Below are 22,845 nucleotides of genomic sequence, written 5' to 3' on the forward strand. Positions count from 1 at the left end.
TAATAAAGTCCACCTTACCAATTATTTCTTTCATGGAGCACGTCTTTGGTGGTGTAACTAAAAGGTCATTACTATGCCCGAGGTCATCAAGGTTTTCTCCTGTTGTCTTCTAAGGATTTTATAGTTTTGCATTTTCTGTTTGGGTCTGTGATTCATTTTGAGTTAATTTTTGTGAAGGGTGTAAGATTGTTTGTAGGGTCATTTTTTTTGCATGTTGGTGTCCACTGTAATAATGGACTCATCTGTTTCTCCTTCCACTTCTATCAGTTTTTGCCTGACATGTTTTGATGCTCTGTTTTTAGGTACATACACATTAAGGATTGTTACATCTTCTTGGAAAATTGACTCCATTAAGTAATGTCCCTCTTTATCCCTGGTAACTTTACTTGGTCTGAGCGACTCCTACTATCTTTTGATTAGTGTTGCATGGTATATTTTTCTCCATTTCTTTACTTTTAATCTATATGTGTCTATGTTTAAAGGGGGTTTCTTGTTGAAAACATACAGTTGAGTCTTGGGTTTTTTTGATCCACACTGACTACCTCTGCCTTTTTGTTGATGTTTTTAATACCGATGGCATGTAAAGTGATCAGCTATTGATACAGTTGGACTAACACTTGTTGTAGTTTTCTATTTGTTGCCCTTGTTCCTCAAACTTATTTTTGTCTTCTACTCTTTTTCTGCCTTTTGTAGTTTTAATTGAGAATTTTATATGATTTTATTTTCTCCCCTTTCTTAGCATACCAATTATACTTCTTTTTTTATCTTTGTTTAGTAGTTGACTAGAGTTTGCAATGTATATTTCTAACTAATTTAAGTCTCTTTTCAAATAACAGTATACTATTTCACAGGTAGTACCAATACAAAATAATCCTGTTTCCTCCCTCTCATCCTTTATATTATTGCTGTCATTCATTTCAGTTACACATAAGCATATATATTATATATGTGTGTGTATATATATACACACAAGCAAAGATAATCTAATTTGCTGCTCTTATTTTGAAGAAAATGTTATCTTTTAGGTCAATTATGTTTAAGTAAAATAAACTTTTTTTTTTTTTACCTTCACTTATTTCTTCTCTGATACTCTTCATTTCTATATGTACTTCCGAGTTTCTGACCTATGTAATTTTCCTACTCTCTGAAGATCTTCTTTTAACATTTCTTGCAAGGCAGGTCTACTTGTAACAAATTCCCCCAGTTTTTGTTTGCCTGAGAAAGTCTCTATTTCTCTACCATTTTGGGGGGATAGTTACGCAGGATACAGGATTCTAAGTTGGTGGGGCTTTTTTCTCTGAGCACTTTAAATATTTCACTCCACTTTCTTCTTGCTTATGTGGTTTCTGAGGAGAAGCTGATGTAATTCTTTTTTTTTTTTTTTTTTTTTTTTTGAGACAGAGTCTTACTCTGTTGCCCGGCTGGAGTGCAGTGGCATGCTCCTGGCTCACTGCAACCTCTGCCTCCCAGGTTCAAGCAGTTCTGCCTCATCCTCCCGAGTAGCTGGGACTACAGGCACGTGCCACCATGCCCGGCTAATTTTTTGTATGTTTAGTAGAGATGGGGTTTCACTATGTTAGTCAGGATGGTCTCAATCTCCTGACCTCGTGATCCGCCCACCTCAGCCTCCCAAAGATGTAATTCTTATCTAACTCCTCTACAGGTAAGGTGTGTTTTTTCCCTTTGACTTTTTCAGGAGTTTTCTTTATCTTTTATTTTCTGTAGTTTGAAAATGAGGTGCCTAGGTGTAGTTTTTTGGCATTTGTTCTACTTGGTGTTCTCTGAGCTTCCTGGGTCTGTGGTTTGGCGACCAACATTAATTTGGGGAAATCCTCAATCATTATTATTTCAAATATTTCATTTGTTCCTTTTTCTTTCTTCTCCTAGAATTCCCATTGCACATGTTATACCTTTCGTAGTTTTTCTTTAGTTCTTGGTTATTCTCTGTTTTTCACCTTTCAGTTTTTGTTCTCGTTGCTTTTCAGTTTTGGCAGTTTTTATGCGATATCCTCAAGCTCAGAGATTCTCTCCTCAGGCATGTCCGGTCTACCAATAGGCCCATCAAAGGCATTCTTCATTTCTGTTGCAGTGTTTTTGATCCCTAGCATTTCTATTTGGTTCTTTCTTAGAATGTTCATCTCTCTGCTTACATTGCCCATCTGTTCTTGTATGCTGTCTACTTTCCATTAGAGCCCTTAGCATCTTTGGGGTGTGTGTGTGTGTGTGTGTGTGTGTGTGTGTGTGTGTGTGTGTATGTTTTGTCCATAGTTCCTGGCCCATAACTCCCATAAACCCTTGTTACAGTAAACACAATCTCTCTTTCTTACCTTCTCCAGTCTCCTTTTCTCTGCCCAAGGCAGGACTCTAATCTGATTGTGGGTCATAAAAGGCCCTCATTCCAGAGGGGGGACCTGCCCTATATCCTGGAGGAAGGAATGCTACACAGAGTGGCCAAAAAGAATCTGAACAGACAGAGCTTGCTGGGTTTAGATCATACCCTTTTTGTATAATCACATTTTGACATGGTTGTCCATGCTCCTGTTCATATCATGCCTATTGAATGAAGTCTCCACAAAAAAGCCCAAGAGGACAGGACTGGGGGCTTCTAGGGAGCTGAACACATGGAGGGTGACAGGGAAGGTGAACGATAATTCATCCATGTGCAGGAAGCTAGGTGCAGTAGCACACACTTGTAATCCCAGTGACCTCAGGAAGCAGAGGTGGGAGGATCGTTGGAGCCCAGGAGTATGAAGCTGCAATGAACTATGATTGTGCACTGCACTCCAGCCTGGGCAACACAGCAAGACCCTGTCTTAAAAAAAAATCCACATGCTGGGGGGGTGGTGCACCCCAATTCCACAGGGACAGAAGTTCCTGTGCTTGGGACTCTTTCAGACCCTACCCTATGTATCTCTTCATCTAGTTGTTTATTTCTATCCTTTTAAATATTGTTTATAATAAATTGGTAAACATAAGCATTTTCTTGAGTTCTGTGAGCTGCTCTAGCAAATTAACCCAAAGAGGTGTCAGGGGAACCCCACCTTAAGTGGGTCTGTCAGAAGTTCCAGAGGCCCAGACTTGTGACTGGTGTCTGAAAGTGGGAACACCAGTCTTGGAGACCTAGCCCTCAACCTGTGGGGTCTGATGCTATCTGCAAGTAGATAGTGTTGGAATTGAGTTGGAAGAAACCCAGCTGGTGTTGGCTACAGAATTGATTGCTTCCTAGCTGGTGGGGAGAAATTCCCACATATTTGGAGGTCACAGAAGCCTTCGTTTTTAATTATTTTGTTGGTGTGAGAGCAGAGGAAAAATTGAGTTTTTCCTAAGAGCATGTCAATCATAGTTGCTTTAAATTCCCAGTCTGGTAATTCCAACGTGAATAACTCTTCTTAGATCTGTCAAAGAAGTGAAGTCACAGGGCAAAACACTGCTCCAAAACACTGCTAGATTTAAGTCTGGTTCTGATCTCTGCTCTGTCTCTTCAAACGGTGTTTTTGCCTTTTAGTATGCCTTGTAATCTGTTGTTGAAAGCTAGACATGATGTGTACTGGGTAAAGGGAATTCCAGTAAATAGGCCTTTAATGATGTGGTAAATTGTGGGGAGAGGGAAAGCAGTCTATGGTCCTGTGGTTAGGTCTCGGTCTTTTAGTGAGCCTGTGTCTCTGCACTGCGAACGTTACAAGTGCTTCTCAGTCTCCTACCCTCTCTTTAAATTGCAAATTTGAAAAAGACTTAAGACATCATCTAGTCCATCCCTGCAGGGGATCTTTGAGGAATAATACTTCCCTCTCCCTCCACCCCACACACGGACACCTCCCTCTGCTCCCTGGACATGGTTGCCAGTGATCTTCCTGATACTTCCCATATGGAGAGTGTACAAAAAATTAGCCGGGCATGGTGGCGGGGACCTGCAATCCCAGCTACTCGGGAGGCTGAGGCAGGAGAATCGCTTGAACCCGGTGGGCGGAGATTGCAGTGAGACGAGATTGCGCCATTGTACTCCAGTCTGAGCGACAGTGCCAGACTCTCTCTCAAAAAAACAAAACAAAACAGAACACTCTGGCTTATTTCAAATGGTTACTTGCCTCTCCCTGCTGGAAGCATAAGAGAATTGTTCTCTGATATTCACTGTGTGAACCCAATAGAGCTCTTGGAAGTAAAAGCCACAGAAATATGGAGGCCTTTCTCTGGAGTTCTTAACTCTCAAAGTAATCTACATTGCGTCTCCAGCAATTTGTCAGTTACAGTTCAGGTTTTCTTATCCTGGTACTGGTTCCTGCAGAGGTTTCTTGTGGATTTCTGGTCCAGTAAATTGTAATTCTTTTTTTTTTGAGACGAAGTCTCAGTCTGTTGCCCAGGCTGGAGTGCAGTGTTGCGATCTTGGCTCACAGCAACCTCTGCCTCCCAGGTTCAAGCAAGTCTTGAACCTCAGCCTCCTGAGTAGCTGGGATTACAGGTATGCATCACCATGCCCAGCTAATTTTTGTATTTTTAGTAGAGACAGGGTTTCCCCATGTTGGCCAGGCTGATCTCGAGCTCCTGACCTCAAGTGATCTTACCCGCTCAGCCTCACAAAGTCCTGGGATTGCAGGTATGAGCCACTGCGCCTGGCCTAAATTGTAATTCTCTGTATTCACCTGTGTGTCTCTAACTTTTGGGGCAGTCTTTTGGCTTGTGACTTCACTTCACTGACAGATCTAAGAAGAGTTACTCATTTTTCAGTTTGTTCAACATTTTACTTGTTAAAAAGGAGTGGCAACTTCTAAGCTCCTTATGTGCCAGACCAGAAACCAGAAGTCTTACCACAACTTTTTATTTAATAGAATCATTAAATTGCAAATTTGGAAAAGATTTGAGACATCATCTAGTCCATCCCTGTAGGGGATCTTTGAGGAATACTTCCCTCTCCCTCTACCCCACACACGGACACCTGCCTCTGCTCCCTGGACATGGTTGCCAGTGATCTTCCTGATACTTCCCATATGGAGAGTGTATTCATTCCACTTAAAACTGCTCGGCTGGTTAGAAAACTCTTGTTACACCCCTCTTTGGTCTTAGCTGTGGCCTTGAATGAAGGCAGGTACAAAGAGGAAAATGAGGAAGACAGCTTCAAAGAGGATACCTGGTCATGGGCCTTGAAGCATTACAGAGAGCGTCTGGCAGTCTTTACAGGATATGGTGGGGAGGAAGGGAGGACAAAGTTAAGGGGAGGAAGAAGTAAAGCAAAACATTAGGATTTGGGGAACGTAGAGGTAACGTGAGACCAGTGACATTCGGTGCCTCAGTTCCAAGGTTTGGGGATCATAGTTCAGCTGGAGACTGACTCTAGGGAGGTCTTTGATCAGGCCTCACTCTTGTCAGGAGTCTGCTAATCATTCTTTCTTTCTCTGCTTTAGAACTGTACACCAAGAAGTGGAAGAATCTTTAGAGACCATCCTTTACCCAGATGGGGCAATTGAGGGCCAGAGCCAGGAAGGAACAGATTCTCAGGGTGAATCACTGGCAGGGCTCCCGTTTCCTACCTCCTAGCTCTAGCTTCCTTGGTTGCTTGGAGCCAAACAAAGCAAAAATTCCTTTTCTGACTGGAGTGAGGAGATGATGAGGGCAGAGGACAAGACTTGTCTCCACCTCAGTTCTTTCCCATAAGGGGAATACCAGACTAGGCAGTGGCGACTGGTAGCAACTGTTTATTCAATAGAGACAATGCTGAGAATAAGAACACTCAAGGAAGCTAAGTGAAGGAAGAAAGAGCTGGGGACAGTGGTGATCCTGGCGGGAGAGCTTGGGGTGGGGCAAAGAGCAAAGCATGCTCCCTGAGCAGCATGTCAGGCCTTGCTTCTGCCCTCCACTGTCTGCCCTGTCTTGACCTGTACTGCAGGCTGACTGATTAACAGGCTACCAGCAGCTGTGGCCAGGGCTGCCCTGCATAACATTGCTTCCTTGCATTCCCTTCAGTGGTGTTCCTCTGCTTATCCCTTAAAATAGTTCAAAATTCAGAACATGAAAATGCTTTCTTATGCATACCCAAGCAGACATGTATATGTGTATGCACCTGGTGTGTGTGTGGGCTGTGGTGGAGACATACTTTGTCCTGTGTTCATTGTCACTGAGATTGCTCAGGGAGGCTGGGCTACTTGCATTTGTTTTCCTCTTTAGAGTTGTGTTAATGGTTTCCTTCTTCATTAAAGCAGAGCTCAAAATGCAACTCTGTCATTGCTCTGTATTCTTGGTTTGTCTTTGGTGTTGAAAAGGCAGTGCACTTGTGCTTTTGGTGGGGCTCCTGGTCTGCATGCTGCCTCCTAGGATTGGCAGGTATTGCATATCACCACATACCAGACACCCACAGGAGAGAAAAATCATCAGGATCAAGAGGCCAGAGTGGGCTGCTGGCAAAGTTTATCCGCAGGCTGGGTGCTTGCTGCTCTCCTGCTTATCCATGCTGCCCAGTGTGGGCTGTCCCTAGAAGGGAATTCTGTGTCCGAGTGCTGCAACTACTGTCAGCGTTTTACTGTAGTGGTTTTACCTCTGCCTATTGATTGACCCATCTACCTGTTTCATTTGAGTTGAGTGTGAATTGTTTAGGATGTTGCAATTAGAGGTGGTGTGGGCTGGAGTGGACTATTTATTTTTCTATTTTTTTAAATTTTAATTTAAGTTCTGGGATACGTGTGTTGAACGTGCAGGCTTGTTACATAGGTATACATGTGCCATGGTGGTTTGTTGCACCCATCAACCCGTCATCTAGGTTTTAAGCCCTACATGCATTAGATATTTGTCCTAATGCTCTCCCTCCCCTTGTCTCCCACCCCCCGACAGGCCCCAGTGTGTGATGTTCCCCTCCCTGTGTCCATGTGTTCTCATTGTTCAACTCCCACTTATGAGTGAGAACATGTGGTGTTTGGTTTTCTGTTCCTGTGTTAATTTGCTGAGGATAATGGTTTCCAGCTTCATCCATGTGGACTATTTTTTCATCATACTCTACCCTTCCCAGGTCACACCTAGGGGGCTGAGGAGTGACAGGTGGAGCAGGGCAAGGCTGGATTAAACATTAATGCAGCTGTCACCACTGCCCAGAGGAGCAAGTTCCCAGAGCCAAGCTGCAGAGCTACCCTAGTATCCCCAGGCTGAGGAGGTGGTGAGTGGCAGACATGGCTCAATTTGTCCAGGTCCTGGCTGAAATAGGTGACTTTGGTCGCTTCCAGATACAACTGTTGATACTGCTGTGTGTTCTCAACTTCCTGTCTCCCTTCTACTTTTTTGCCCATGTCTTCATGGTCCTAGATGAGCCCCACCACTGTGCAGTGGCCTGGGTGAAGAACCACACTTTCAACCTGAGTGCTGCTGAACAGCTGGCACTGAGCGTGCCCCTGGACACTGCAGGCCACCCAGAGCCCTGCCTCATGTTCCGGCCACCCGCTGCCAATGCCAGCCTGCAGGATATCCTCAGCCACCACTTCAATGAGACGCAGCCTTGTGATATGGGCTGGGAATATCCTGAGAACAGGCTCCCATCCCTAAAGAATGAGGTAGGCTTTTCCTTTTGCTGGTCTCTCCACCAGTTGTGGGTCTGTTGGGTCTTGTGCCTGACTCTTTACCCTCAGTCACTGGCTCTGTATCTGCCCCATGCCCATATGGTCAACCATGGGCACATATGTTTTTCATTTTGTCAATCTCATTTTCCTCTTTGTCCTCTGCCTATTGACCCATTTGCCTGTCATCTTCTCTATCCAGTCTGTCTGCCCATCTGCCCATTTTTGCCCATCCTTTTGTTGTCCCTCTCTTTCCTTGTCTCTCTGGCTATCTACCCAGTTAGTGTCATCTCCTGTTTTCCCGTCTTTGTGCCTTTCTCTCTACCCAGTGTTCTCATCTGTCTGTCCAGTTCTCTTTGTCTTTCAGTCTGTCCCTGCATGTCTGCCTACGTTCCTGTTTTCCTAACTCTCTAATGCCATCACTTTCCCTGTCTGTTTCACTGCCTTCTTGCTTGCTGGGCTTCACACCATTCAGTTTTTCTCTCTAGATCTCTGCCAGCCTGCCTTTGGGACGCTGGAGAACATCCAGGACTCTAGGACTTGTCCTGTGGATAACTAAGCATTCATTCTTGCTAACTTCCTTCTTTTAGGAGAGATGCAGGCAGAAAACTTCCCACCCTAGCCACCTCTGAGCAGGAGGGGCCCTCTGAAAGCATCCAGTCCCACTCTGTTGCTTCCCAGATGGTGGGGCTGAGGCACAGAATGAGGAGATGGCTTAGCCAGGGCAATGCAGTGAATTGATCATGGAGCTGGGGCTGTCATGCCAGACACCTGCTGTCTAGATTCCCACAGGAGTGGGAGGCAGCACAGAGAGTCCAGAAACCTGAGGGGCATGGGTGCTTGAGGGGATCTATATAATTCTCATCTTCTTTATGGTGGAAAATCTGGGATTAAACATTCACTTCTCCCCCACCCCATGGCTGAAAAAGTATTTATTTTTAGAGGTTTTCAGAGACCAATGTGTTAACCAAAGTTTAACTTTCACTTTTTAATATGTGACCATAAAGCTGCTCCCAGAAGCCTGATAGCCTGCGGATATGTCCTGCCTGTCCTTCTCCCGACTCTCCCCCACTCCACCCCACTCCACCCCACAGGGAGCTCTAGGGAGCCTATGCGTGCTCCCGGGCTCTGGGACTGGTCCGCCTAGCCCCTTCTGACGCTTACTGTCCTCTCCATCATCTCCCCAGCATCATATCCATGGCCAGTCCCAGCCTTCACCAGCCCTAACGTGTTGTGGTATGCCTATATGTGTTAAACTGTCTGCCCACCTGGCCAAATATCATCATTCTCAAAGCCCAGAAAACCTTCCAGATTGCTCACAGACTACTCTAGGCCTTGTTCACACCCCATGTTGGACTGTTCATGCAACTGTATTCAGCCAAAGCCCCCTGAGAATTAACTGTGCAGGGAAGTCAGAGGGGAAAGGTACTTTATTTCTCTAGTGGTCAGGAAAGGTCTGGGCCCCTTGCAGAGGAATAAAGGGCTGGGTGGGTTCTAAGGCCCAGAATTTGCTTCCTCCTGGTTGGGAGGAATGGGGAGGCAACTTTCTGAAGGAGGTGATATGTGTGAACTAGGCACCAGGATACTAGAAAAATGTTGCTAGAGAAGAGGGGAAGGCCTTTGCAGGCAGAGAATAAGAATAGCACAGAAAAGGCCTGGCAGCAGGAAGCAGGCAGGATGTCTGGGGAGCAGTGGGTGTGCCTGCAATGGGGTCAGGGTGGAGGGGCAGGAGTATAGAATTAGATGGATGTTTTCAAGGATTTGGGACCTCTTTTCTTTGGTTATTGTTTGACACATCTGAAAAGAATGCATACACAAAGAATTATCATGTGAGAAAGCATTAGTTGACGCTAAGGTAATAATTAGGATTTGCAGAAGGTGGAAAAAAGTTACCTAAACATTTTTAGCAATTGGGAACTGCAACCAAAATAAGCCGATAACATCCCTGTTAACACTTAGGAAGAGCCTTCATTCATGACATCTGGTAAACTAGAGAGCCTCCATTTTCTCTGTTGGAAGGTTCCTCAAATGCAAAACAGAAACAAGGGGAGTCCCTTGACTGGTTCCCATGTTCTTAAGTGTTCTCCCCACTCCTTCTCCAACCTCAGCTCCTCGATGAAGCAGGCCTGCATAACTTGAAAGAGTGTGTTATCACTCCATAGACATCTGTCTTATAGATACCATCACCCTCACATTTCTTCTACATGCTGGGTCTTCAGCTGCATTCTGGGAACACCATGTCACACACTCTTAAGCTGCACATTTATGCTAAGCTTATGAGAGAATGACAGGAAAGACTCTTTTGTCAGATTATGAACTCACTCCATTTAGTGTATTTCAAAAGGTGCAATACTTCCCTTCATTTATCAGTGAAAGAAGTTGGAAATTAACTTCAAAAAATAAATCAGCAAATAGCACATTTTCTCAAAAGTCACAGTCACATGTATAGTGCAAGAAATGAGGAAGGGCAAGACAGACTCTACCCACATTCGTGAGTTTCATCAAACACCCAAGGGTGGAGAGAAAAGGCAGCTTTCAGAAAGGACTGTGTTATGGAACGAGGCAGGTGGGGAATGTGTTTTCTAAACTAGATCTAGGAGGTGGAATGTGGAATCAATCTGTCCTCCTCCCCTTAAGGACTGTCCACTGGTGAATAAATTTTTTAAAAGACTCAAAAATAAACTCCTCACACACAAACACCTGCAAAAAACAAACAAACAAACAAAAGCAAGAAAAAAAAACAGCACTAAGAGGTCCCACATTACTATTGAGGGGAACCAAGGAGCAGCTTGACAATTGGCATTAGTGTGCTAGAGAGTCATCACAAACATGCCTTGCTTTTATGCAAGCAAAAAATTTTTTGAAGCAACAAAACAAACGAGCACTGATCACTTTTCTGACAATAAACAGTGACTTAAGTAACTAGTATTGGAATGGGGAGGGGGAACCATACCCATGAGCCTTGTCTTGCAAGAGTATATGTTGGTAGGATTAGGCATTTGGCATTATTGCAGAGAATGAACTTCAATTTTTTTTTTTTTTTTTTGGAGACAGGATCTTGCTCTGTCACCCAGGCTGGAGTGCAGTGGTGAAATCTGGGCTCACTGCAACCTCCGCCTCCTGGGTTCAAGTGATTCTCCTACCTCAGCCTCCCAAGTAGCTGGGATTACAGGCATGCACCACCACACCCGGCTAAGTTTTGTATTTTTAGTAGGGATGGGGTTTTGCCATGTTGGCCAGGGTGGTCTTGAACTCCTGACCTCAGGTGATCCACCCACCTCAGCCTCGCAAAGTGCTGGGATTACAGGTGTGAGCCACCATGCCCACCCTAATTTTTAATCCTTAGTTTGACTTAAACCTTGCTTTTACTGTGATGGCAACACAAGCTGAGCTGAAAGGGCTCAGGAGAGCTGTTCATAGCAGCACACCCCTGAGGCTCTTCTTTGGCTCTGGAGGCTGGATTAACTGCATTCTTTAGGCCCTTCTCTGTGAGTGCAGAATGCTCCACGTACTCAACAGCCTTCCAGTCCGAGGCCAGTCTGGAGTGATAGGCTTCCATTTTTTGTTCTTGGCAAGTTTCACAAGAGTAGAGGGATCATCTGTGAGATGAATTTGGGTCTTGACAAGAAAGGAATCTTTGGACAGTGGTGAGTTAGAACAGGCATCCACTTTTCTTTCACATTTTTGAATGAGGATGGAGATACCACCGAAAAACTGACTAGAAAAACATCTGTTTGTGGATACTTAGCGATTGTAATCTTTTATAACCCTCTTGCCCAGAAGCGTCAAAAAGTCCAAGAGCATATGACTCTCCACCAACCATAACCATGACGCATAGTTGTTAGAAATAGTTGGTATATTTTCAGATGTAAATTTGTTTGTTATGTAGGATATCGGTAGATCTGTTTTACCAATGGCATCATTGCTCACAACAGCACACTTAATGATCTGCATTGCTGAAATAGTTTTGTATTTACTTTAAATATTTCAAACTCGATGTTGACCTCAGCCTTTCCCTGGGGCATGGCGGCACTCAGGACCTCTCTCCTAGACAATGCTGGCATTGTGGTGGACCTTGGGCCTCTTGCCCTACCCTATCATGCTGTCCTCACCCCTACTCTTCCAAAGACTGTGACTCCCAAGGAAATGTACGCTTTGTGCCCTGAACCACATGATAATCCCAAGCTTGGTTCCAGAATGCAGTCGGCTTGGTGTGAGATCTTCTATCTCTGGTTTTCATCCATGAGGAAGGTTCTGCCCATTGACCCAGAGGACTCTCTCTGACACCTAAGCTTCCTTATTATAAATGATGACTTCATATTTAAACTTAAATGCAAACAATACTAATTTGAAAAGAAAAAAGTATATTTCCATGAAGGCTGTGTGCTCTTGAAGGTCAGAATGTTTCTCCTTTCAACCTACATTTCCTACGTGTCCATCCTTGGTAAAAGAAAAAAAAATGGGCTGAGTGTAGTGGCTCGTGCCTGTAATCCCAACACTTTGGGAGGCTGAGGCAGGAGGATCACTTGAGCCCAGGATTTCGAGACCAGCCTGGGCAATATAGTGAGACCTCATCTCTACAAAAAATAAAATAATCAGCCAGACATGATGGCACATACCTATAGTCTCAGCTACTCCAGAGGCTGAAGTGGGACGATTGTTTGAGCTGGTAGTGAGCCATATTCATGCCACTGCACTCCAGCCTGGGGAGATGCTTTCTCAAAAAAAAAAAAAAAGAAAAGAAAAAAGAGAAGAAAAAAATGACTCCCCTGTCTACATGGATCTTGGAATGGGAAGGTGGGAAGACCATCAGTGAATAGCAACAATCATGTGATCTGTCCTGGGACCAAAGAAGTAGGAATAGGAGGGAAGGGGAAGCGGAGAGAACAACCATTTCTGGGTTCTGGAGGCTTGAAAATGCCTGGCATATTTAGGAATGCTGACATAGCAAAAGAGGCTGGGAAATAGGCAACAGCTAGCTCTTCAAGGGCCTTAGATATAGTGCTAAGGAATTTGGGCTTTCTCCTAGAGACCAAAGGGAGCTGTTGAAGGTTTTAGAATAGGGGAGGGATCCAAGCTGGGGAGGCTCCAAGAAATGAGGGTGGGATTCTGCAGACCACCATGGCAGACTGCAGACAGAACCATCCACTGTGGGAGTTAGGGCTGAGGAGGATGACTGGCATCCCAAGTTGGAGCCCTCTTCATCTCTACCACCTGCAACATGATAACACCATGAGAGCTTGGACACATCTCGGCACCTCTCCAAGCCTCAGCCTCTGCTGCTGCACAAAGGGAGTGATAAGCCATTATGGGGTTAGAATGAGGATTTAATGCCATAGCAGGTATATAAACTGAAGAGAGGTAGTGAATGGTGGCTGTTGACCAGGCGTGCCAGCCTTAGAAGACTCCGTGGCTTGGCGCTCATGCCCAGAGAGCACTTCACCCCCTTGTGTCTGAGCTGTCTGCCACCAGCTGAGAGCTCTGTGAGCACAGAGGCCAGAGCACAGCCTCACCCTAGATAACAGGTGCTGAGAGCTTCCTGTGACACAGCCACTGAGCTAACCATGTTACAAGTGTTAGTTCCTTTCACTGTATCAGGTCATACTATGTAGCATATTTTATTCACATTTTGTAAGTGGGAAATCAAGACACAGACAGATGGGCTAACAGGGTTAAGGTCACACAAAGCCACTCAATTCTGACTCCTGAGCCTGGCAACAGTAGGCCTTTATTACTAGTTATTTTAAATGCCATCTTACTAAAAGGCAATCTGTGGCTGCTAGACAAAAACTAAACAGGATAGAACTGGCTGGAGCAACAATTTCAAGTCCCCTGTCCTTCCCCACTTCATTCCCAGGAACGATCAGTTCATCACTTGATACATGTTGAAAGTTCTTGAAAATTAACAGTTGTCCTTGAGAACAGAAGTATGAGCACAACAGTAACTCCTGGACTGGTTAATTTCTTGCTAAAAGTTATTTAACTGATGGTGATTGGTTAATTAGCTAGCTGTAGGCATTAGTTTATTTCTTCATTTATTCATTCATTCAGCAGACATCCTCTTAGCCTTTACTCAGATTCATTCCCTGTCTAGGGCAAGAGAGATGTCTCAACTCCACCAGCTGCCATCCAGCTGTGGGACCGAGGGTTAGCTGCTTAACATTTCCTTTCTCAGGAAGATGATAAGTGAAGGATTATTATTAGAATTCTGTGAGATCATGCATGTAAAGCATTTAGCAAGCACCTAGCACAGGGTGAGCGCTTAGAGGTTGCTGCTGGGAAGCTGGAGGAGAGCTCGCATGATGGTTCCCCAACAAACATTTGTGTGTGGAACTGAGCTGTGTGCAAGAGGCATGGCGGGACTCCCTGAGGGGCCCACAACCCAGCGGGATGGGGGTCAGTCAAGTGAGTCAAGTGCACATTCAGCAGACATGCGTACAGAGTGGTATGGACCTAAATATCTTCTCCTCTTGGTTTCTTAGGCTGTGAGATTCTCTCTATAGATCTTGGGTGGATTAGCATTCTCTGTGTCTCTCTGTCTCACACCTGCACATTCTCTCACTCCCTCCCTCCCTCTGTGTGTGCATGTGTATGTGCGTGTGTTCCTCTGATCTAATCGCCTTCCTCAAGGCATGTGTGAGGGCTTCTTAGGATTCTGATTGCCTGTTAATGGTGGGTATTTCAGGGGGATTTTGCAGCCAGGTGGAAAAACATGGAGAGGCCCAAGTGTGTCCCAGGGGTGCCCTGGCTATGGGGAAGCGGCCCCATTTGTTAGGAAGCACCAATTAATGGTCTGTCACGGGGTCCCAAAATTTGCATCTTTAGTGTGTCAATAATTTTACATGGCATCTCCAGGCCAAAAGAAATGCCTAACAGCTATATGTATTAAGCCATTAAGTTCAAACAAGTGTTTATGTCCTAACAACTTAGTAGTTATTTTTTGGAATAAACACATACGTTGATGGAAAAATATTTTAATTTTATTCTTAAGCACAATAACTTACTGATAGGCTGTATGCACTTACTGGGCATTGTACAACTTCTCAGTCCTTGAACACTGCCGCCCTCACTTTCTCTTCCACATTGATTTTCTGTGGCATTTGCTTTCACAAAAACTGCCAAAAGCACTTTCCTATAGATATGATGTCAGATTTCACATAGATATGATGTCATTGGAAGGAAAGTAGCGTGGTCTCACGTTGAAAGTGTGAACTATCCTGAGCTAGTAGTTTGTGTGATGTCAGAGAGATGTCAACTTGTATTTCCCTTTAAAACCTGAAATGCCCTGCCATGCTCAGTGAGTTCACCATGGTGCCCCGGAATGCCTCAGTACACAGTTTGGGAACCATGAGCTCCTTCGCTGAAGGGTTTGTAGTGGGCCAGGTGGTGTAGGGCTTGCCCTCCGTGCAGCCCCTGGACTCACATCTGCCTGTGTCTCCTTCAGTTCAACCTGGTTTGTGATCGGAAGCATCTGAAGGACACCACACAGTCAGTGTTCATGGCTGGGCTCCTTGTTGGCACCCTCATGTTTGGGCCCCTCTGGGACCGGTAAGAACCTTGCCCTGCCCACTCCCTGCCTAGCAAGCTCGTCAGCTCTGGCACAGGCCCAAGTCCCCCTTATGCCCCTCACACTGGCCTTTAGGGCAAGGCCCTCCTCCCCCTACCCTCAAACGGGGCTCAGGGAAGGGCCGTGTCTCCTCCCTCACAAAGAGACCCCAGGACAGGGCTGGGCCCCCTTGCGGCCTTCTCCTCAGATGCCTTCCGGGAGGGACACTTCCCATGGACCTGCCCTGTTTCCTCAGGATTGGCCGCAAGGCCACGATCCTGGTGCAGCTCCTCCTCTTCACCCTCATCGGCCTGGTCACAGCCTTTGTGCCCAGCTTTGAGCTCTACATGGCCCTGCGCTTTGCTGTGGCTACTGCCATCGCTGGATTTGCCTTCAGCAATGTCACCCTACGTGAGTGTCTGGTCCTTGGAGCCTTCAGTCACAGGGTGAGGCCCAGGGGTCTGGGAGGGCCATGGCCCCAAATGGCCTGTGGAGGTCTTGTCAGGTACCCCACATCTGAAGTGGTCGCACTGGTGCTTCCTGTGTTGGCCCTGAGGCCCAGCCCCCACAGGGTGGCACCTGGGAGTAATGGGGAGTGAATGGCAGGGATTAGCCCTGTCTCAACCTCTCCATTCCCACAGTGACCGAGTGGGTGGGGCCCACATGGAGGACGCAGGCCGTGGTCCTGGCCCAGTGCACCTTCTCCCTCGGGCAGATGGTGCTCGCGGGACTCGCCTATGGTTTCCGCAACTGGAGGCTCCTTCAGATCACTGGCACTGCACCTGGCTTACTGCTCTTCTTCTACTTCTGGTGAGGAAAATACATGCCAGGAGCAAGTGCCCCCCAAGTTAGTTGTGTTGTGGTGGGATTGGAGTGCAGCGCCCACGTTCACGGGACAGTCAGAGGCGAGTCTGGGAGAGGAAGCCTGTTACAGCTGGGTGTGGGGTTCAGTTTGCACTGGAACAAGCCAGAGAGCTCCCTAGGACTCCAGGCCCCAAGGTCATAGCTATTGCTGACCCACAGGGCTCTGCCAGAATCTGCACGGTGGCTCCTGACCCATGGGAGGATGGACGAGGCGAAACAACTGATTCAGAGGGCAGCCTCGGCCAACAGGCGGAAACTCTCTCCGGAGCTCATGAACCAGGTACTTCCAGCAGGCCCAGGCCCAGAATCAGACCCACGTGGACCTTCCTGCCTGGCCTCTCACTCTGCTTCTTCCTCCCAGCTGGTCCCAGAGAAGACAGGCCCCTCAGGGAATGCCCTGGATCTGTTCAGACACCCCCAGCTCCGGAAGGTGACTCTGATTATCTTCTGTGTCTGGTGAGTGCCCAGAGCCCAAGGACAGAACCACAGGGCTGCAGCCTCCTTGGTGTGTGTCGTCAGAGAGGTGGGCTGGTGGCTGTCTGGATGGGATGGTCTCTCCCTGGCTGTGCCAGTGTCCCCTGCTGTGACTGCTGACCAAGGCAGGCTCTCCCTCTGGGTGGTGTCTCGTCGCCCAGCAGCGACAAGAGCCCTTCATTACCTTGTAGGTTTGTGGACAGTCTGGGGTACTACGGCCTGAGCCTCCAAGTGGGGGACTTTGGCCTGGACATCTATCTGACGCAGCTCATCTTTGGAGCCGTTGAGGTGCCTGCCCGCTGTTCCAGCATCTTCATGATGCAGAGGTTTGGCCGCAAGTGGAGCCAGTTGGGGACCTTGGTCTTGGGTGGCTTTATGTGTATCATCATCATCTTCATCCCAGCAGGTACCACCCCATTCCCCCTCACCCGCCGGCTGTCAGGGGCTAGACCAGTGGCCATTGTTCCGCTTCCAGGAGTAAAGGCTTCCCGGGGGTTTGGGTACAGAAGGGGTGGGGAGCTTCAGTGGATGGGGCCGGTGGCAGGGCCCAGGTGATGGGACTGTCTACCCTCTGCCAGATCTGCCTGTGGTGGTCACTGTGCTGGCTGTGGTGGCGAAGATGGCCACAGCTGCCGCCTTTACCATCTCCTATGTGTACTCTGCCGAGCTTTTCCCCACCATCCTCCGGTAAGAACTGCAGTGTGACTCCTGCTCCTCTGCTGCTGAGACTGATTTGGCTGTCCCTCCTCGGCCCTCACCCCATTCCACAAATAGCTGACAGGGCTGGCTCTGGGGCAGCAGTGCTGGGCAGGGTCCAGGACAACTAGAAATCCAGACCAAGCCCTCAAGCTGTCCCCAGGATAATGGAGGACAGACAGGCAAGCAGGCCACACCCTGGCGGCCGGGACAGGAATATGGGACACATCTAAGAATGAATGGCCCCAGAGAAGGATGTCTTCAGGTGGGAGGGTGGTAAGGATGTACAGCCTCCTGACTTGAGAGTTGACAGACGAGCAGGAGTGTAGCAGGCAGAGAGCAGGAGCTGGAGGCAGGAGCAGAGAGCAGGAGCGCTGAATGGGGTGGGTGAGGCTGGAGACCCTGCAGACCTTTGGGGTCTGGGCTCTCCCGAGAAAATATACTGGGGTGAAGCTGAGGCCCAGAGTTGGGCCCAGGTCTACTTAGCTTGCCCTGGTCTTCTCCCAGGCAAACAGGCATGGGGCTGGTGGGCATCTTCTCACGGATCGGGGGCATCCTCGCACCACTAGTGATTCTGCTGGGAGAGTACCACGCTGCCCTCCCCATGCTCATCTACGGCAGCCTCCCCATTGTGGCCGGCCTGCTCTGCACCCTGCTGCCAGAGACGCGTGGCCAGGCCCTGAAAGACACCCTCCAGGACCTGGAGCTGGGGCCTCACCCATGGTGAGCTGCTTGCTTGCTCTGAAACCACGACCTGGGTCTCACATTGGCCACGCACACTGTATGCCCAGGCCTCCACCTCATCACTTGTCCACTGTTACCTAGAGGCTAATATGAGGTCCTCCAGAACCACAGACATCTGGCTGGCTTTAGTTCAGATTCCCCTTACCTTGAGAAGGGGGGTGGTGAGGGACACTGTCATGGGACCAATTCCTGGACAGCCAATGACAGTCTTCTGTTCCCTCTAGGTCCCCCAAATCAGTGCCCTCAGAGAAGGAAACAGAAGCCACAGGAAGAACTTCCAGCCCAGGAGTGACCTTTGTGAGCAGTACATACTTCTGATTGAGGTCTCTAAGAGCTGGACTGTCAGCATCAGGGAGCTGCCTAAACACCTCCTTGGATATGGCCAGGACCCACAGGGACACAGGGCAAGACCAGCCTTGCTTATGGAGGCAGCACACCACAACCTGGCCCATGGCTGTCACCTCCTGCTGAGCCCAATCCCGGAGGTATCTGGGACAGGACCTCTCGGCCTCCTTCGCGTTTCTCATCTCTGGAGCCCAGCCCCCAATACTCTGTCTGGGTTAGGATCTTGGGTATGTCTTGGGATTAACTTGTCCTCTAACAATCTTCACAAGGTATGGCTCTCTTGATCTCCTCAATCTGGAGTCCCCTGCCCTCAAAACACAGTGATGCTCAGAACAGAACACAAGGTAAGCCCTTTCCAAGTTGTGGGGACAGGAGGGGAGAGGAAACAAATGTGAAGTTGTGGACTCTACCCAGGCAGGTGGATAGAAAGGCTGTGGAAAAAGGGAAGGTTATGGTTCCTTCTAAGGGATGGATCAGATCCCTCTGGCTAAGGTATGGCCCCATAGGTCACTGGGTTGTACAGAGAGAAGATTTCAGTTCAGCCTAAATCAAAATTTCTACCGTGGATTCACTTCAAAGATCGCCCAACCCCCCTCCCCCCCACACACACTCAGCTCATGCCTAACCTATGTGTGGCTCAGGGACCAGCTTGGGGAAGGAGAGGAGGTTTGTTCTGCTCCCCCCCTTACCCCGCCTCCTCCTGCTCATGCTCAGCTGCTTCTGGACCTTCCAGGGCCCATGCAGGGTGAGGGAAAGGGCAGAGGTCTTTTCACCGAGCTGCTGCTGGTTGCAGTTCTTTGTGGTGCACATTGGCTAATGCCAGTTGGTGCATTTTGTCAGGCTTCTGAAAGCTGCCTTTTCCACAGGGCATCTTCATGGGCTTCTCAGAGATCCTCTCAGGCCTTGGTATTGTTCCTTAGAATGAGCAATATGCTCCCAATGCACTCCCAGCTCCTCTTGGGACCCTTCTCCAGCCCCACCCAGCATTGCTCCCACAACTTCTCCTACAGCTGGAAGCCCCGACCTTAGAAGAAGATGGCCTTCTTGGCTGGGTGTGGTGGTTCACACACTTTGGGAGTCTGAGGCGGGCAGATTACCTCAGGTCAGGAATTTGAGACCAGCCTGGCCAGCATGGCAAAACCCTGTCTCTACTAAAAATACAAAAATTAGCCCGATGTGGTGGTGCATGCCTGTAATCCCAGCTACTCAAGAGGCTGAGGCAGGAGAATCGCTTGAACCTTGGAGGCAGAGTTTGTAGTGAGCTGAAATTGCACTATTGCACTACAGCCTGGGCAACAGAAAGAGACTCTGTCTCAAAAAAAAAAGATGGCCTTCTTGGATGGGCGCCCATAAAGAGACCTCAAGCCAGACTGCCTTCCTCAGCACCTCCTTAGCCCACAAGAACACCATATATAATTGTGTCACCAAATGGTAGAAAAAGAGCTTGCCTGGCCACTGCCCCCACCTTGCCCCAGCTAACCTCCCACTAGGGAGAAGGATCCAGTCTCTCTTCTCACAGGTGCCCCAGCCCCTCATGCTTGCTCACCTTCTCCTACATGGCTGGGTCTGGGTTGGGCGTAGGTGCCGGACCAGTTTCCTGTAAACCCAGCATGGAAGTGTCCAGCACCTCTCTTCCAAACACGTGGATATTTCTCACTCACGGTTCTCAGCTTTGAAACGCTGGACAAAAGCTCTATTTAGCTTCCTACTGTGTGCCCATTCATGGTGTCCTCTTGGGGAATACTAGCAAATCTTTCTGGGCACAATGTGTCTCCCAGGCTGAAACTGCCAAGGGGTGGGGAAAACCAGATAGAAGTGGGGAGAGGGCCGTTTCCCAGCTAAAGGCAGTTTCCCCCTTTAAGATGTGGACACGTGCTCCCTTCAAGACGGAATGATTGTCATCCCCAGGAAGAGATTGGAATGGCCAAGTCTGGCTAATTTTTGTATTTTTGGTAGAGATGGGGTTTCGCCATGTTGGCCAGGCTCCTGACCTCGTGATCCGCCCACCTCGGCCTCCCAAAGTATTGGAATTACAGGCATGAGCCACTGCGCCTGGCCCCTGGAGACTTTTTCTTTTCTTTTTGGGGGGATTATGGTTGGTTGGGGAGAAAGATTTTTTTTTCTGTGTGTATTTAAAAGTGTCCTGTGGTTTGCTCTGATGAATGGGTAAGTGTCCTTTAGCAGTCACTGATGAGAGGTCGGCTGCTGAGGCCTCTGGGACCCCAAAGGAGAAGATATGCAGCCTGATCTTGACTGTACTCTGAGAAGCACAACAGAAAAGGGGCCTTACTGGGCCAGGCAGTGGCCGGCACATATTGAACCACCATCCCCCAGAGGGTGTTACAGAACACAGAACAGCCCGGATCTGAGGGACCTGCTAGCAGTGGACCCATTACTCAGTGCTATGGTTAGCTTTGTGGGGTCGGTGGAGGACTCAGATTTCAGGCCTTGTGGGCGGGAGCCCTCCTACTCTGGGCCTCAGCCTTTCCATGTTAGAATGGATGATTTCATAATTCTCTTTACATGGATCCATGATAATTCTAATCTCATGTGCTCTGGCTGAGGATAAAAGGCACAGGGGTCCAGCAATCTGCCCCCAAGTTCAAGGAAGATAGGAGAGGCATGCCAACCTGCACCCAAACCCCAACAGCCCCCAGCTCACTGCCAGACACAGAACAAGGCTATCTTCAAGCTTGGTCCTGGCTCATGCTCTCCTGGGCTGTGGCTCACTCGCTTACCTGTTCATGGGCCCACCGATCTGCCAAGGAGATCCCACATCCCGTGCCCTGCATGCTGGACCCAAAGATGCACACTTCTTCTGTAGCCATCAAACTGCTCTGCAGAACTTTGGGAGAAGTGCCATACATGAAGAGGAGAGGACATGGTTGTGTTAAACAAGGCAGCTGACCCAGTGTATGGGGGCAAAAAGCCCCCCTGAGGACAGGCATCTAAGAACAGAACCAGAGACCAGGTGAAGAGAAGGTGGGCAGGGGGTGCAGAAGAGCTTTTGAGGTGATGACCAGCAGTGGGCAGGTGCTGCAGCTGGAAGGAATCCTGGGAGTTTGAGGAATCAGACACAGGTGGGGCTTGTGAGACCATAGCCTTAATTTTGGACTTTGTTTTGAGGACAATAAAGCCACTGCTTTTCTTTTTTCTTTAAGCAAGTCCATTAAGATTTGTATGTTTTTTAATTTTTAATTTTTCTTAGAGACAGAGATGCTATGTTGCCCAGGCGTGTCTGAAACTCCTGGGCTCAAGGGATCCTCCTGCCTGGGCCTCCCAAAGTACTGGGATTCCAGGTGTGAGCCACTGTGCCCAGCCATAGATTTGTATTTTAAAAATCACTCTCTATCTGAAGAATGTGTTGGAGGAGGGTGAAAGTAGAAGCAGATGAACCAGGCAGGACATAATTACAATGATAAAATTAATTAATAGCAAGCGTTTATTACCTTATTTTATCCTCACAACATTCTGACGACAAAGTGGGCAGGTGGCAGTGGAACCGGGGAGTGGCTGGATCTGAGAGCAGGTTTGGAGGAAAGCCCTTTGATTGGCTGCCTGTGTCCTGGGTAAAGAGCTTGGCCCTGGGGCTCCCTTGGCTCTCCCCAAGAGCAGCCCAGTGGCCACCCCCTTCAGGGCCCTCTGAGATGAAGACCACTGTACTGTGCATCTGCGTTCTCTACTTCAATTCTAAAGTCTAAGATGCCCCCACACTTCCCCAGCCAGCTGCTCTTCTGCATTGACACAGTCCCCACTGACTCCAGCAACACTGACCTATCCCCCATCTCAGCCACTTCCACCACAGGCGATACCCTGTGTCACTGGAACAGTGGCTCCAACGCCGGCAGGGGCACCCATGTCCTCAGCACTGCTTGGAAGGTGCTCTACCTCCTGCCTCTTCCTCTCTCACACAGGAGAGAGGGTGATGGGGAGGCTGCTCCCCACCATTACAGCTTCTCAACCACTACCCCTCCCACTTGTGACACCTCCTGTCATGGAAACCTGTCTCTCTTCCTGGCTCCCACCTCTTGGCCTCCAGATCACAGCCTCATCCATCCAGAACTCCGCTACCTGTCTCATAGTTGTCCTTTCCACTCCAACCCTGCCATCAGCTTAGGGAAATCCATCTCTACCTCCAAAATCTCAAGAATTTCTGGCATATGAGTGCATAGATGAATGAATCTCTAACTGACTTCTCATGCTCTGACTCCAGCACCCTATCCTTCTGGCTCATTTGTCTTAGTCAGTCGGGCCCCCCATAATGAAATACCACTGACTGGGTGGCTGAAAAACAGAAATTAATTTTTTTTTTCACAATTCTGGAAGCTGGAAGTCCAAGATCAGGTGCCGGCATGGTCAGGTTCTGGTGAGGGCCCTCTCCCTCCTCCCTGGCTTCATATGGCCTGGTCTCTCTGTGCCTCACATGACCTTTACTCAGTGCACACACGTGGAGGGAGAAAGAATTTCTCTCTGCTGGACCAGAACTCCTGGGCTCTGCCTTAGCCTCCTGAATAGCTGGGACTTCAGGCGTGCACAGTCACATCTGACATCTCATCCTCTATTTATGAGGCTGCTAATTCCATCCTGAGGGTCCCACCCTCCTGACCTAATGCAATCTTACTTACCTGCCAATGGCCCCATCACCAA

At 48.2% G+C, this 22,845-nt stretch overlaps 1 protein-coding gene and 1 pseudogene across 3 annotated transcripts; one reads left to right on the forward strand and one right to left on the reverse strand.

The window, feature by feature from the left end:
* The first annotated feature begins 7,021 nt into the window (after positions 1-7,021).
* On the forward strand, positions 7,022-19,364 carry SLC22A13 (solute carrier family 22 member 13). Of its 3 annotated transcripts, none has more exons than XR_003727241.2 (11): positions 7,022-7,526; positions 14,974-15,077; positions 15,332-15,486; positions 15,717-15,885; positions 16,099-16,219; positions 16,301-16,395; positions 16,605-16,819; positions 16,992-17,100; positions 17,617-17,832; positions 18,078-18,338; positions 18,468-19,364. XR_003727241.2 is itself a non-coding variant. In XM_077992163.1 (11 exons), exons 1-11 carry the CDS (start codon positions 7,149-7,151, stop codon positions 18,169-18,171), a joined length of 1,557 nt encoding a protein of 518 aa, XP_077848289.1. In that variant the 5' UTR covers positions 7,022-7,148; the 3' UTR covers positions 18,172-19,364. The 3 variants fall into 3 exon arrangements, 2 of the variants coding, with proteins under 2 accessions (XP_077848289.1, XP_001087330.1); XM_077992163.1 differs by having other exon boundaries at positions 7,022-7,182; positions 7,282-7,526; positions 18,078-19,364; XM_001087330.5 differs by having other exon boundaries at positions 18,078-19,364.
* LOC144339117 (cell division control protein 42 homolog pseudogene) lies at positions 10,803-11,549 on the reverse strand (annotated as a pseudogene).
* Positions 19,365-22,845: the final 3,481 nt, after the last annotated feature.

This window comes from Macaca mulatta, chromosome 2 (genome assembly GCF_049350105.2).
Source record: "Macaca mulatta isolate MMU2019108-1 chromosome 2, T2T-MMU8v2.0, whole genome shotgun sequence".
NCBI classification, from domain to species: Eukaryota; Metazoa; Chordata; class Mammalia; order Primates; family Cercopithecidae; genus Macaca; species Macaca mulatta.

Excerpts from the sequence above, each read along its gene's own strand:
- SLC22A13 (XM_001087330.5), top strand. The coding sequence starts at position 7,149 with ATGGCTCAATTTGTCCAGGTCCTGGCTGAAATAGGTGACTTTGGTCGC. Across the intron at positions 16,396-16,604 it reads CTGATTATCTTCTGTGTCTG|GTTTGTGGACAGTCTGGGGT; the intron begins GTGAGTGCCCAG and ends ATTACCTTGTAG. Across the intron at positions 17,833-18,077 it reads GAGCTGGGGCCTCACCCATG|GTCCCCCAAATCAGTGCCCT; the intron begins GTGAGCTGCTTG and ends TGTTCCCTCTAG.